Source organism: Drosophila novamexicana, unplaced genomic scaffold (assembly GCF_003285875.2).
Source record: "Drosophila novamexicana strain 15010-1031.04,08,12 unplaced genomic scaffold, DnovRS2.1 tig00000462-arrow-pilon, whole genome shotgun sequence".
Taxonomy (NCBI): domain Eukaryota; kingdom Metazoa; phylum Arthropoda; class Insecta; order Diptera; family Drosophilidae; genus Drosophila; species Drosophila novamexicana.
In genome coordinates this window covers 3,393,712-3,409,292 of record NW_020824806.1, presented here as the reverse complement: position 1 = coordinate 3,409,292, position 15,581 = coordinate 3,393,712, and the positions used below count along the sequence as shown (strand labels likewise).

General features: G+C 40.3%; 2 protein-coding genes across 5 annotated transcripts; one reads left to right on the top strand and one right to left on the bottom strand.

Moving 5' to 3' along the window:
• Positions 1 to 557: 557 nt before the first annotated feature.
• On the bottom strand, positions 558 to 10,561 carry LOC115760804 (TRPL translocation defect protein 14). Of its 4 annotated transcripts, none has more exons than XM_030702305.1 (11): positions 9,670 to 10,560; positions 8,596 to 8,663; positions 8,151 to 8,188; positions 7,501 to 7,538; positions 6,327 to 6,458; positions 2,618 to 2,746; positions 2,417 to 2,553; positions 1,599 to 1,812; positions 1,215 to 1,545; positions 965 to 1,149; positions 558 to 640 (listed from the first exon to the last, which is right to left on the bottom strand). In XM_030702305.1, the coding sequence occupies exons 1-11, from the start codon at positions 9,971 to 9,973 to the stop codon at positions 585 to 587; spliced, it is 1,632 nt and encodes a 543-aa protein (XP_030558165.1). In that variant the 5' UTR covers positions 9,974 to 10,560; the 3' UTR covers positions 558 to 584. The 4 variants fall into 4 exon arrangements, with proteins under 4 accessions (XP_030558165.1, XP_030558164.1, XP_030558163.1 ...); XM_030702304.1 differs by lacking the exon at positions 558 to 640 and having other exon boundaries at positions 865 to 1,149; positions 9,670 to 10,130; positions 10,234 to 10,561; XM_030702303.1 differs by lacking the exon at positions 558 to 640 and having other exon boundaries at positions 865 to 1,149; positions 9,670 to 10,561.
• Positions 10,562 to 11,241: 680 nt separating this feature from the next.
• On the top strand, positions 11,242 to 15,278 carry LOC115761114 (kelch domain-containing protein 10 homolog). The gene is made up of 3 exons (XM_030702745.1): positions 11,242 to 12,524; positions 14,162 to 14,713; positions 14,784 to 15,278. Exons 1-3 carry the CDS (start codon positions 11,718 to 11,720, stop codon positions 15,213 to 15,215), a joined length of 1,791 nt encoding a protein of 596 aa, XP_030558605.1. The 5' UTR covers positions 11,242 to 11,717; the 3' UTR covers positions 15,216 to 15,278.
• Positions 15,279 to 15,581: the final 303 nt, after the last annotated feature.

Here is a 15,581-nt window from a genome sequence, read left to right as displayed (position 1 = left end):
TTTTATATATGCCCAAAATTTATTTAGCATTTACTAAATTATAGACTAGAAAAGAGGTATTTTTTGGCGGACTTCACTTAGCTGGTTTATTTTCGCCTTACTACAAACAAACTTCTTGTTTTTTGTTTAGTTGTTTTTTATTACATTAGCTAAAGATACATTTAAAAAAAGAATATGAATTTCTCGAATATTATCGAGCTTTTGAATATATGACCGAAAATCAGCAAAAATTAAGTACAATCGGGCGTCATATATATATATATATAATTAATTATTTAATTTGCTGTAAAATTAAACTAGACATCAGCTACACAATAGTAACATCTCAGTTAAAGTACACAAATGTGGGTTCAAACCAAAAAATACAATTATAATAATAATTATTGAATAGAATTGTGGCTAACGAGTTTGCAGTATTCAACTGTGTTGACCACAACTAATTTCAATTATACATTTAGTTTTTATATGCTGTACATGTGCCAAACGAGAGTTAATTGTATTAAGTTAGCCAGGTCAAATGTTGAGGCTATGTGCGGGTGTGTGTGTGTGTGTATGTGTGTAAGAGAGAGATTCTACATTAACATCTAATGCCCATTGAGCACCGATGCGGCATGGGGTGCTCCGCGTGTGGCTCCCTTAGCTACAAATTAAAAGAAAAGTACACAGATCAGGCCAAAATCAAAAGCCAAGATAATGAAGGAGGATTTAAGGATAGGAGGAAAATTCGCAAATTCGACATGCGTTAAAAGCGTTTGGAAAATGTAGGTAGCATATGTACAGCAATTTAGAAAGCAACTATTGGACTACACAATCTTTGGCTTTGATGGCGCCAGCACCAGGTATGATGATATTGATGCATGCGGATGACGGGAGAAGCTGCCTTAGTCGCTGTTCTCATCATACGGATGATAGTGCCTTTCTGGTGCAGGAGGCGGCGGCGGCGGTAGTGGCTGCTTCTGCTTACCATGGCTTGTCGGACGGCAGTACTTCTCGCTGGTACTCCAGTCCTCCTTGAGGGACAGATTGAACATTGAATAGTCCGGATCGCCGGTAACCTCCTTAACAATGTTCAAAAACTTGGGCATGCAGTTTTTCAGCGCATCGCCCGTTAGCGAGGAGTAGGTCTCCAAAAGCACCAATCCCTTGCAGCTGCAAGAAGATAAATGCACATGATTCAACTGCAGGCAGCGATTGGCTATCTACTTAAAACCTACCGTGGATGACCCGGCTCCTTATAGATGTCCAGTTGGAAATATTGATTGTTAATCAGAAAGCAACGACGCGTCTTATAGATGGTATAGTGCGCATCATCACATTGAGCTAGTAGGTTGATATAGTCACGATGTGTTAGCTGTGTCTTCACCTCGATGCGGTTCTGGCCATGTATGTTGGGACGCCGCTGGGTGTATATGTAGCTCCAGTGATTCTTCTGACCGCGCTTGCGAAGACGCGCCTGCACCTTGGGGAAGGTGGACTGCAGATAATGATGCTCCACATCAAAGTCTTGGAAGGGTGGAAATTCGCTTTCAGGCGGCAGCGAGGCAACTACATCGGAATATAAGTTGAAGATCAAGTAAATTAAGCTATCGGCAACTTACCCAAATATTTGAGTTTCCTTGAGGTGGCTTGCAAACGATCGCCAATATCGATGCCCAGTTTTTGGCACACGGATTCAATCATGCGATTCATTTTGGTCTCAAAATCGGTGGAGTTATCAATGACATCAAAATAGGGATGACCCACCCAGGCAGCGGCCGATTTATAGTCCAGCTCACGGGCGAGCTCAACGCCCTCAGAGCGGCAGGCATGGTCCTGCAATAAGAACAAGAGATTAGGCGTGCGTGTGAAATATAAGGCAAATCTTAAATAATACCTCAGTATAATACAACAACGAGCGATAATATCAAAGGCTAACGAAACTGCCCCAAAGAAACTAAGCTTTAAAAGCACATGAAAGCTTTAAGAGCTATTAATTGTATAAAGCGTATCAAGTTAAAGCTTGCAAAAAGCTTTATTCACTTAAAGTGTTCCTCAGTCTTTAAACAATAACTACAAGAACAAGGTGTAATACAACTTTCCACTTAAAGCAAGAGCCCATTAAAGTTAGCCCACAACTAAAAAGCTTTCGAGCTGCATCGAGCGATAATATCATAGAACAGCCCCGATTAAAGGAAGCTTAAAAAGCACCTGAAAGCTTTATGAGTTATTAGTTATTTCCACTTAAAGCTAAAGTCCTTTAAAGTTAGCCCACATCTAAAAAGCTTTCGAGCAGCTGTAAGCATATTGCATTTGATCGGGTACCTGATAAATGCGCTTTCTTTTCTTTGTTTTTTTTTTTTTTTTGTATATGTACAAAAGTTTGCCCAAAGTTAAAAGAGGGTAATTGGAATCAATGGAGCGCAAATGCAAGACTCACCTCTGTGGAGTAGAAATCCTCGGCACCATTTGCGGCCGATACCAAGTGCAGAATTTGGTTGTAGCGATTGTCGCGCATCTCCACGGGATTCCATTTGTTGGCCGCCATCATTTTCTCCCACTTGTCCTTCGATATATCTGGAAAGAAGAAGCAAAGCTCAGTTTATTTTTATGTCTGAGTGGGCAAGAGTTATGCACTTACATGCGCTGGCATCCATGACGCCGCGATCGCAGATGATGAGGACGTTGCGGGTGTTCGAGTTGCCCAGCTCGAAATATGTGTTCTCGATTTGCACCATTGTGCGTATCAGATTTTCCTGAAACTTATAAGCTACAAAACACCATTGGCGGATTATTCAAGTGGGCTTTATTCAGAGTACAATTGGAGAAATATAATTGTTATTTGGATATATGTATCAAATTAAGAAAATACAATTGCAAGCAAATTCTTTGGAGGAAATATGACACAGGATTTGTATGCCACGGGTAGACTTCTTCTACATATATATGTATGTATGGAGTAAGGAGTGGGAGTAGGGAGTAGGGAGTGGGGAGTAGGGAGTAAGAAGGCTAACGAATCGAGTAATATGAGTTGTGACGATGGCCTGCAACCAATTGAGTGGCAATTGAATGAATTCGAGGAGCAATAAATAACAAAATGCTCAACTGTGGAGATGACAACGATTATATATGTATATACATATATATATTCAAATATATTATGAACAGACTAATTGAGTACGCATAATCAACGTATGTGTGTCAAACAAAAACGACACAAACACACACAAAGTTCAATCCCCTCGCCCTGAAAAAAAAACTGACTCACATTCGTCCAATGCCAAACCACACACAAAGCCTTGCAGCTGTTTCTAAACAACTGGACCGCGCTGTCTGCCTATGTGCGATTGCGATTGTGTTTTGTGTGTGTGTGTGTGTGTGAGTGGGGGGTTATGCGATCATCGTGCGATTATTCATATATTGTACAATATTCATAAATACTACTAAGTATTTGCAATAACCTATTATCGTTCTAATCAATTCCATCCAACAGCTGTTCAAATAATCAGGGAATTTCTCTATAGCGCTACGCCTGAGAGTTTTTTATGTTGTTTTTTTCCATTATAAGAAATACAGTTCAGTTTGGCGTTTAAAAACTCGAAATGCATTAAATGTGACGGAAACTAAGTGAATTCGTCATCCGAAAAAAATGCAAGTATTACAGTCGGGCACAATCACAAACTTGACCTTGAAAAAAAAAAATAATAACAATAGAGTACAGTAAATTAAGCACACACACGCACACATCTACATGTTGCGGCATTTCATACCCTTTGCGTGGCTGGGTATTATAATTCTCCCACGAGCTGTGTAACATGTGCGGAAGAAGATATTATTTATGAATGTTGTTAATCAGGAAGAGACACTAAATCAACAATATATCTATAATAGAAAAATAACCTTTTTTATCGCAAAACGTTTCTATAGATAAGATCGGAATACTATATTGATTTTACGACAGGGTATTATATCATCGGTAAGCCGATAATTTATTTTTATTTGTTGCCTAATACATTTTCCTCAAGTGATAAAGAAAAAGCACCAAAGTGCTTATAAACGAGACAGCAACCCTCAGCCTATGGGCCAGGGGGGCTATGTCCGCGTCTGATTTTTTTTTTGCACAGACCCCTCCCCCGTGCGCCATCCCCCCTCACCCTTCACCCACCTATGCTGACACTTGTTGCGGTCTCGTGTGCATTGACAATGAGAGAACTTGTTGTTGCATTGAACTTGAACTTAGAGCGCATCACGCAACGAAACGAATGGAATTGATCGATTAGACAGCGCATAGAAACTGGAATGGGGAAAACGGAATGGAATGGAATGGAATGGCGGAATGTTGGAATTCGAATGTGGGTGGTCGTTCGGGCGATTTGTACGTCAATTGTGTGCGAATGAGTTTTCCTTGTCTGCCTTTCGTTTGTATATGGTTTGTTTTGGCTAATTCAATTAGCAGGCGGTGATATAAGCAACTGATGCAAAGGCCAAACACAGATGGTAATACTCATAGATAGACACACACTAGTATGTGCATATGGGCATTTTTCTGGGAATATCTATTTAATTTGTAATATTGCGCCGCACAAATATGGTAAAAGTCTATTCTAAGTTTCTGGGCGGAAACAAGTTCTTGGCGCTACATAAATAATTATATAATTAGTTGGTTACATTTGCATAAACTTAAAGAGCGAATGCAAATTTCATGTTTAACGCAAAGAAAATTGAAAACAGAACAAGAACAAAACAACATGATAAGCAAATTCATTAGGCTATCAACTTGAATGAAATCAACAAAAAATGGCACAACAAACCAATAGGCAAACAACAAAGACACTTTCTGCCTGGCAATAACCAGAAGTATCTGAATCTGTAGCTGGTTTTCTCCTATAACGCAATCGGATTTAATCAATATGACTAAACGGTTTGATTAACGCCAAACTGCGAAGAGTAATGCGCACTTTGTGGCCATTATATGGCGGATATGGATGGATTGGCAGACTGACAGATTGACAAAGATGAAACGCTGCATGAATGGGACACAGATACAAATAGATGCGAGATGGTTTTTTGGTTTTTTTTTTTTGGGCACGTGACGCCGCCAGCGCGAGGTATACCAAATTCCATTAGGGCAGACAGACATGTACATAAAATATATGTATATACGTAAAAGTAAGTTCGCTTTTCGCAAATGAAAATTGCTGCGCCACTGGGAAATCGGTCAGGTGGCCAGTATATGATATATTGGGCGCAATCAATGGCCGCTGGCCGAGCTCTATAATTCTATTTTGGCATTTAACTATTGGCAATTAGAGTTAATCAATTGTGCTTTGTTTGATAAAAGTGCGCTGTGTGTAATCGCATATATATATGTAGACATTTTACAGCTCGGACGCTGTTAATGTTTATATAACAGCAGACTGTTAACTGTCAGCTTATTAACAGCACGTACAGCTGTTAGTAAAAGCGCGTAGCTATTAAGCTAAATATTTTCAATTGATGGATAAAACTACATGAAGTGTCATATATTCGATTTATAATTCCAGCTCATGTTGTTTTGGCTATAAAAACCATATAGTATATATAGCTCCCTTAATCACAGGCACGTGCTAGTCAGCAGCTAAAACTGGCCAATGTGACTTAGTTGATATACATACAAACACTATACTATATGTGCATACAAATCCGTCGACTAGATGTGCGGCTAAATATAAATGGCCCATTTTAATTCGCACATACGTTAGACATTTTCACAGAAACTGTAAAATATGTCTAATGCGAGAAAAGCAACACATATATAGCATATATATTTATATAGATGGCGATATAAATGATATTAGAGATCGCACTAGAGTTTTGTTAGTGGACAAAGCACGAAGCTGGAAATAAAAACAACAATAAACATAAAAAAAAGAAAGAAAAAACTCTTACAGACATATACACAAGCAAACGATATGTACACATAGAGCTGATGAGAATGTTTACATAAGCGCAATTTGTTAGGAGATAAACTAGAAAATAAATAAATAAAAAGAGGAGGCGAAAAATGTCAACTCATCGGCTCGAGGCAGACGGGAGGCGACGGTTGACAAATGCAAACAAGAAGAGATCACGCAGGTGATACGCAACAGGTGATATGAAGGATATAAAGACAACGATCTGTTTAAGATTGTGCCGTTGCCTAGCACACACACACACACACACACACACATACACACGCACACACACATACACACGCACACGCACAAGCACACGCACAGAGAGATATATAGAGAGAGAGTATATGGAAGTTCTTAACAAAATGGTTGGCAATCAATTTGGTTCGCTGTCTGCACGTGGGCACAAACACTCACCTTCGCTGCCATTCGGCTTGGATGCAGCCTGGGCCAGGCAACGTGGACAGGATGCGGTCAGATCGATGATACTGTGCTCCGGTGCGGCAAATGGCAGATCTTTGTAAACGAAGGTGCTTGGCGTGGGCGGGTCTGTGTGTGGGCGGGTTTCGGTTTCGGTTTTGGTTTTTGGTTGGTTTTATCAACGTCGCAATATCAATAATAACAACAATAATAATATCAAAAACTGAATACAATCTAGACACAAGTGAAGACCACTTTACGTATGCCATATCAATTGAGACTCGTGACCGACCAACTGCAGAATTTTGTTGGCTTATATATTTTTATTTATAAGTACCATATAAGACGGATGGAAATGTACTTTTTTTTTACTTTTTCTTTGTTTCTTTGGCCCGTTGCTATAAAAAGAGGCGCATTACGGGTCTAAGTACACAATTGACAAATTAGTTTTGGAAATTGTTAAATGGAAATTGAGTCAAGTCACGCAATTCTTGAGTCAGCGGCCCTACTAAGGATTATGACATTTTAAAGGTTTATTGTCTGGTTTGAAAAACGCGCAAGCGAATTACATAAATGAACCTTCATTGAAGACCTGGCATTCAAATAAAGGGAGGCAAGACACGCCCACAAAAGCGTTTATATACATAGAGACAAGGCACGTACAGTATGCGAGCATCCATAGACTATATACTATCTGGCAGCCGAGATAGTCGCTCTAGCTATTCAAAATACGCAGACAACAGTTTGTCTCTTTGTGGGCGGGCGCAGGGTGTACACATAATCACAGATATCTATATCTATATATATATATATATAGAGCTTATATACACGGCATAGAGTATGTAAATGCTCTCGCAAGTAAATATTTTGTTTTATTTTCGTACGAGAAAATGCCACGACGAACTTGACAGTGCGCAGATTGAAGATTGAAATTCCCCTAGAAAATACTAGACATTGGCAATCATGGGGACCTCATTATGAAATAACAAAAATCCCGAACAGAAAGCACTTGACTAACTAACTAAAACTACAACTAAATTCAATGAAGGATAGTCTATTATGTTTGGGAAGTGTTTTTGTGCGAAAATGCTTGCAAAAGTCAATTTTCTTTTCTTCTCCCAAACTCTCTTCCTCGTTTCTTCTACATCTATTTAAGCAGTTCAGAACTTACCCTCATCCTCGGTCAGATCAGAGAACTTGACGCCGCCGCTAGAGTTTTTTTTTTTCATTTTTTGAGAGGGAGAGATAGAAGAGGCATAGAAATGAAAATTAAAACAAACGCTCTTTAAATGCCTTTCAAGAGGCACTACGCACAAGCTACATTTACATTATTTGCTTGGATTTATTAAAAGATAAGTTTAAAAAAGTTTTATTTTTTTGTAATTCTTTTTTTTTTTTTTTTTGTTTATCGAGAGTGAATTGACGTATTGTGTGAGAGAAAAATGTGAACTGTACAGATATGCACAGATATATATTATATATAGTATATTATGCAAGGCAAATTGTTAAAGAACGCAATCAAACTCAAATCGTTTTCTTGAATGCCGCACAAACAAATAGGCACAAAACATTGTTTGCAGCAAACGTAGCGAGCCAAAGCTAAGGGCATAGCCCAGACAGGCCACAGGCACGGGCATAAATATATGTCCAGGCACGAAATAGTGCGTGCTGAATATGCTTGCCTGGCTGTGTTCCCCACTTTGGCTGGCTGTGTTCTTTTATTTGACTTTATCTTTTCTTTTTTTCTTTCTAATTTTTTTTTTTATTTATTTTTATTTGTTTGTTTCGTTTGTGTTGATTGATGTGTTTTAAGGCATTTACCTGAGTAGTACAGTGGCCGTTTCAGGCACGCGGAATACCTGAAAATATTTAACATGCTCATTGCTTTGTTTCGAGTTGCGATTTGTTTTTGGGATAATTTTGTTGTTGTTTCTTATTTTCATTTTTATTTATTATTGTTTGTTTTTTGCGATGGCTACAGCATTATTGATTGAGTAGAAGTGCGTGCCACGTAGCAGCAAAAACAGCATGACAACAAAACACATGGATCTATATACAGATACATACTATATATACCATCTGACAGTACTTACAACTGTCACAGGCTGCCCAGGATAACAACAAACAGCCAAGCACATATATATATGTGTGTCAGCTGTTGAAGCTGTTGTCGAAGCCTTAGAGCCTAACAACCAAGCCCAGTTAAAAGTAGCCCCAAAATGGCACCCAAATAAATCAATTACTTAATGCTATAGCTGACACTCACCTTCCAGCCCAGATTCTCAAAGAAGGTGCACAGGCGACTCTGGCCAGTTGTTTTGCCACCGCAGGGACCTGCAATATGCAAAAATTCAAATTATTTTCATTCGTTTTGGGCATTGAGCTAAGTGAATTCATCAGTTATTAGGGGCATGCCCCTGACTGTGCCATGGCTCTCAGACAATTGCTGCAACTGACGTTTGTGCAGCGATGAGGAAATGAATGCTCTAAATTGATTTGAATTAACCGAGTTTATGTGTCGCTATCGATTGCCTGCCAGTTGAACAACTTGACTTGCTTCAAGTGCAAACAATGTAACTGCAAAAATTATCTATCTATATTAGAAAAACTGAAGCAGTCTTTGGCAATGCTGAGCAGAGCCAAGTTCCAGAATTGTTAACATTAACATGAACAGGATTAAACCTATGTAAATGTTGCTTTGCGGATAATGTATCTGCTATCTACTAGATTAATTGATCACATTTGTATTTTTCGTAAATAGTAGAAATCAGCTTCGGCGCCATTTTTATCAGTATCAATGAGCTAGTTGTTCTAATCAGGTCGTTCGTCGTGTGATTAGAAAAAAGGAAATAGAGAATGATAACAGAGCGAGGCCGAATTTATATGTCTATAAAAATAAGTAACATCCATATGTATGTTAGTATGTATAATCAGAACTATAATTAATTGATTGCTGGCCACGCGCTAGTTTTAATAACTATTGCTGGAGGCAAGATTTTCGTTTGTCTTTCTTTTGGCGCGCTTTTGTGACGTAAATATGTAAAGTCCGAAAATACCGGTAAGGCGAACACAGAAGCTAGAACTAGTTTATTAACCGGACGATTTGACAAAAAAGCATTTCATTAACATATCAAAAAGTAAAACCGCTAATTGAAATTATGCTGCGCAGGCGAAACGAAACTATTCCAACGCGAAGGAGGAGGAAAGGGGCGCCTTTTTTCAGGGTCCTGACGACCTTGACATGCTTTGAGAGCAAACACACATCGTAAACAAATAGATACAGAAGAAAGGAGAAAAAAAAAAAGGTTTTTGGGAATTAACGACATTCGGTAGAACTTACCGCCAGTGAGTACAATTTTATAGACCCGAACTTCCTTGATGGGCTCGGAGCTCTTTAGCTTCAGGCTGGCGTTCATGGCATCTGGTTTGGCCAAGGCAGACCTTTTGCTATCCACTTGATGCTGATGCTGTTGCTGTTGCTGCTGTACTGCAGCAGTTTTCTTTTTTTTGGTTGAATTTTGATTTGAATCTGAATTTGAGTTCGTGCTCGCCTGCAGTTTCGTTCCGACAATCAGCACCGACTGTTGCCCATTGCTGGTCGGGACCAGGGCAGGTGCCATTAGTTGGTCGGCTGTTGTTGCCATGGTTAAAGCGCAACAGCAACAGCTGTTCCCGAAGTCTCGAATATGAATCCTTGCGCCTTGCACACTGTACTTTTCACTCTTCGCTCTCTCCAATATGACGACGTAGTGCACGTGCGGCTTTTAGGTTATAATTGCTCGACTTGAGGCCTCTCGTTGACTGCAAAATCGTCGCAAATGATAATACGTACACATTTTCAAAATATATGCGAAGCAGTTGCGTTGTTTTTATTGCCAGCTTCTTTTGGGTATAGTTCTATTACCGCTGTTACTCGATGACAGTGACTAACTCCTTGAATTATTGTGCACTAGTTAGTTTGATGGACATTCATAATGGTTCTGAAACGCGCGCAGGAACACATTAAAGAACATTTATCGCCAATTTTTCAACGGTTAATGCTACGCGATTTGACTTGGATAAAACACCAAATGGCGTCGTGGTCAACAGCAGTGGGATTGTTATATACCACATCCGAGTTTATAAATATCAAAGTTTATGAGTTTTATAATAGAACATCATCTTGCACGTTTTGAATTAAAAGCAAAACTGACGAGACCCACTTGCACAGCGCACACTTTATACATGACACTACGTAACTAAGTGAGTGAACCAACACGAGTTGTATCAAACAACCCTACTTCAATTTCAGATGTTCTGTTAAATAACAGAATTTTGACTCTGCAATCTGCAACTGTAATACAATGTTGCAATCGTTATCGTCGTTTTTGTTTTGCACACAAATAAAACGATAAGTCCAATTAGCTTGCTTAACTAGTTTTCAAATCGTTTTAAAAACCGCGGGCTATGATAAATTTTAAATCCGACAGGTAAACTGTTATTAATTGAATTGATTTTACGAGTGCATTTATTACCGATATTTATATTTGGCAAGAGATTTAATTGGCCTTAAACAAATAAGTTAGAAAAATAAATAACAAAATAAATTAAAATATATAATAATTAAAATATATCTCATTTTATAATTTCACTGTTTAGTTATTTTTTAGGAACTTAGAACAAACTAGTAATATAAGTAGAACGAACTTAGCTTAATTAAATATTTTATTTATTAAGTGCTCTTCTTAACAGTGTGCTGCCAGATCATGCAGTACTTAACATTGTGTCAACAGGCCATTTAGGATTCAACACCAAGTTGGCAGCTTTTGGTATTTCTGTCAAATATTAGTATTTTTGTGGGCAAATTTAGAACGCAATCTCTTTTTGTAATATTTCGCATTTTATTGTGTTATTTGAACTGCAGCTGCAATGATGTGTGTGTGCGGTGCTTAAGTGGAATTATATGTGCAATAATAATATTAAAAACACAAAGAAAACAATAAGCTATAAACTATAAACTTTATCAACCAGATTTGTATAAGACTATTACAAATATTTAGCTAAAAGTTTTTTCTGTGCTTAGTGCGTAAATTTTCCAACATTCACAATCCCATAGTACATACAAACATACCTACATATACATAACGTAACATGTGTGAGCGCGAGTGAGAGCAAAACGTCAACATGACAGCAACAACAATAGCAACAGCAGAGTAAAAGAGAGAGCCCCCAGCCAGCTGTGCAGGTCGTCGTGGTCGATTTCTGTTTTTAGGCTCCCCCAATAAGGAACAAAATTTTTCAGTCAAAATTTTGTTATTTACATTGAGCTGCGGCTAAAACGGGTGTCACAGAATAAATATTATCAAAAAATTGTTCGTTATTGAATTGAAGGTTGTACTACGAATTGTTATGCACATATTCAATCTTTACAAACTCAAGTGCATCATTTTACACAAACTGCGTCACACTTGGACATTCGTTGTATTTGTCGCCAAGCTACTCGATAATTGGTATCGCAGAGCGATCAATCACCAGGAGCAGCTCCAACATAATAATAACAACAACAATAACAACGTAATGGAACAAGAAGTGCAAGATGAGGCGGCAGCAGGTCCAGAGGCTCCGGAGGCAATTGCCAATGCAATTATTGCGGATGAGCCAATGGATGCCAGCGATGTGGAGAACGAAGATGCCGATGATGAAATCGATATCGATGAAGACGACGGTGACGTCGATGATGATGACAATGATTTAAGTGATGAAGATGAATCCGATCCCGAACTGGAGGAAATGTATTCGGATAACGATTGGACAACATCTAACGATGAAAGCGAAATGTCCACAACCATATCGAATGTGGGCCTGGGACCCATAGAGCCACTCATACCGCAAACAGCCCGACCCATGTACAGCTTTCAGCCAGCACGTCTGATCAAATGTCAGTTCAAGGACAAGCATTGCATTGGTGGCTTTCCACTTGGACGCAGTGGTCATCGCATTATCGCATCCAAATCGCATCTCTATTCGCTCGGTGGCTATAATCCGCGCAGTGCGCTGACTGCCGCCAGACGCGGCAGGTGTCTGCTCTTCCAGGAGCTCTGGAGCTACAATTTCGCCACAAATCATTGGTCGCTGGAGCTGAACGCGGACAATGCCAGCAATATGCCCACAGAGCTGGCCTCCAATGCGCTTGCCATTCACAATGATGTGCTGATTGTGAGTATTGAATATGTATTTGTCAAGAAGAAGAATGCTTCAGTTGCGGTTGCCTGACTAGCATATGCCCTGTACACCATTTTACATATGTATATGTGCATAACTGCAAATGACAGCCCGTGTACAAAGGGTAGAAAAAGTGATGTGTGTGTGTGCGTGCATTTGTAAAAATAACAACACAACTGTTGTACGCCCCCGCACATCGCCCCCCTGCCATGTCGCCCACTCTAAACCTGTTTGCCATAGCATAAAGCAAACGACAAAATATAATCGCAATCGTCATCGTTATCGTGCGACATAATTTGCATTCGTCGCATCGCTGGGCGCTGATCAACGTCAGCGTCAGCGTCGACGTTAGCGTCGCCGTCAGCGTCAGCCTGGGCTCAATGCCACGCCCGACACACACAACGGTACACGCTGGCTGCGGTGCTCGCCTTTGCTTTTCCGCTCATGCTTTGTTTATGCATTCTAAACATTCGAGGCCCCCAAACTCAACGGAAAAAAAAATCATAAAAGCCAAACAGCTGCGAGCTGTCCGCAGCTTATGCTGCTATCTCTTTTGTGCGCATGCCCAGCGACAGCAGCTCATCCCTCTTGGAAACTACGCAGTTGTTGTTTATGCTGCTGCCGCATGCAACAACTTGTTTGCCAGGTTTTCCACATAACAACGCCACAACTTCCCCCCTTTCCTTGAAAAGCCCAAAACATTGTCCCACTCTATGAAGTTGTAGGCTAGCGCGCGCTTTTTCTTTGACGTTTTGCCTTCTTTTTTCTTTTTTTTTTTTTGTTTATATTTTTGTGGCTATGGCGTCTGATTGTCTTCGGTGTCTTTTACTAGATTTACCGTATAGTTTGGTTGGCATCCCCACAACATTCACCTGAGCTGGCTCACTTAAGTTGCCCAAATTGAATATTTGCTGCGCAGAAACTCGGGCGGCTTATAAGCAGCCAATAAAAAAGAGAAGGTCTCAGCATGTGCTACATTGTATTTCACTTGCTGCCCAAAGGGAAAATGGAAAATGTAGAGCGCAAAAAATCCACATAGATGAATAGCTCTCCAAGTTCACAAAACTTTAGTCACAGTTTGAGTATCATTGCTCTAAGAAGCACAGTTTTAGAAGCACTAATCCCGCTCTTCCCTAATTAAAATGGGCTTCAAATTAGAATAATGAGCCTATTTATTGAAATTATAATGTGGATTTTTGGATTAACTATGCTCTTTTTGTTGAGCATTTTTCTTGTAGGCTATCCAGAAATTAAGTGGTAGCCCTTGTTGAAGACTTTTCAACTTATGCTGGCTGCACAGCACAATTAGTTTTAATTAGAAAGTTAATCATAAAACATGAGCAGACCCGCTTTCCAACGATATCTCAGTAGCCTAAGTACGCCCTGATACACATACACACACACACACACACACACACACACACTCGGGCACGCGAGAGTATAAAGATACATTCATGTAGTACACACTGCATACACATGTCGCCGCTTATCGCAGACTCTTCGCAGAGCTGTTGATAAGGAGGGGGCATCGTTGGCTTCTTTGTTGGATGCGCATCTCCTAATTGAATGCAGCAGACGCACATCCGCTCATCATTTTGGGATAACTGAAATAATTTCTCTTCTGCTTGCAGTCGCATGGCGGCACTGGCTATCCCTTTGGAGAGTCGTGCTCGAATGATTGCTACGTGTACCGCACAAGCGACGGCAATGCCGGCGTGGAGCGTTTAAAGGTTAGTGGGGATTTGCCGACAGCTCAGTACGGACCGGGCATTGTCATACACAAACATTATTTGTACACTATTGGCGGCACGACGGGATTCGATTATTCATGCGATGTGTACCGCTTGGATTTGCTCACCAAGGTCTGGGAGAACGTATACATATGTCGGCCGGAGATGCGTGACGATCCGGAGGGGCGTTATCGGCACGAGGTCGTCTACGATGGCAAACACATCTTTGTGCTCGGCGGCGGCACCTCAAACTCGGTGTACGATCTGCAGCGCATACCAGCCTACAATTTGGATGCAAATAGCTGGGATTATTTTGATACGCTGCCGGATCGCAAGAGTGGGGCCTGGAGCCAGAACGACAAGGGCTACCCGAGACCGCGCAAATGCTTCTCCTGTGTGCAGCATCAGTCCTCCAACGGCGACATCGAAGCTTTTATTACCGGTGGACTGCAGGTGAGTCGCAGAAACAATTTAGTGCATCTCCTTTCAAGCAACACTAATTTTGACATATTTCTTCTCTTAGGGTGATTTCTCGACGTATTTCTCAGACATCTGGAAGCTGAACTTACGCACCAAGCAGTGGTCAATCATACAGACGGCCAGCTTGCCACGTCCCTTGTACTTCCACTCGGCGGCACATTCGGACAATGGCTGCATGTATATCTTTGGCGGCATTGAGTACAACGATAAGGAGACATTGAAGCGCCGCAATGATCTCTACAAGATGTGGATGACCATACCAAAGCTAAGCGAAATATGCTGGGATGCTATCACCTATTACAATGATAATCTCGATCTGTACGATCGCCAGACTCTGCTCAGTGTCGGTATACCCAAGAGCTTTACAGATCGTCTGCCCGCGCAGAGACCGGACGTCGTGAATGGGGACCCGAGCGCACCTATAGTGACATCATTGTACTCGATTGCGAAACGCGCCCGATCCCAAATGCAATAATTGGCTAACTTCAGGAGCTTTTTATCCCAATCCCTGCCCAAAAATAAAGTTGTGAATTGAGAATGTGGCGTGAGTGATTGCCCCTGTGTTGTTGGAGCTATGTTCGTTTTCGTTTAAATTGAAAAACAAAACAAAAGGAACAAAAACAGGACATTATTTAGTTTTTTGAGCGCGCGCTGTGATCGAATACGAAGGACATTTATATTTATACATGTGTGTATTTTAATATTTCGTAGACTCGAATTGAAAGGCGAACATGTTTAGCATGTAAATAAGACGTAATTTAGTTTAGATAGCGGAACAAGACAGAAAGACAGGAGGCAATTAGTATGGAAACTCTAAACAATAACAAAAGAACAGTCAGCG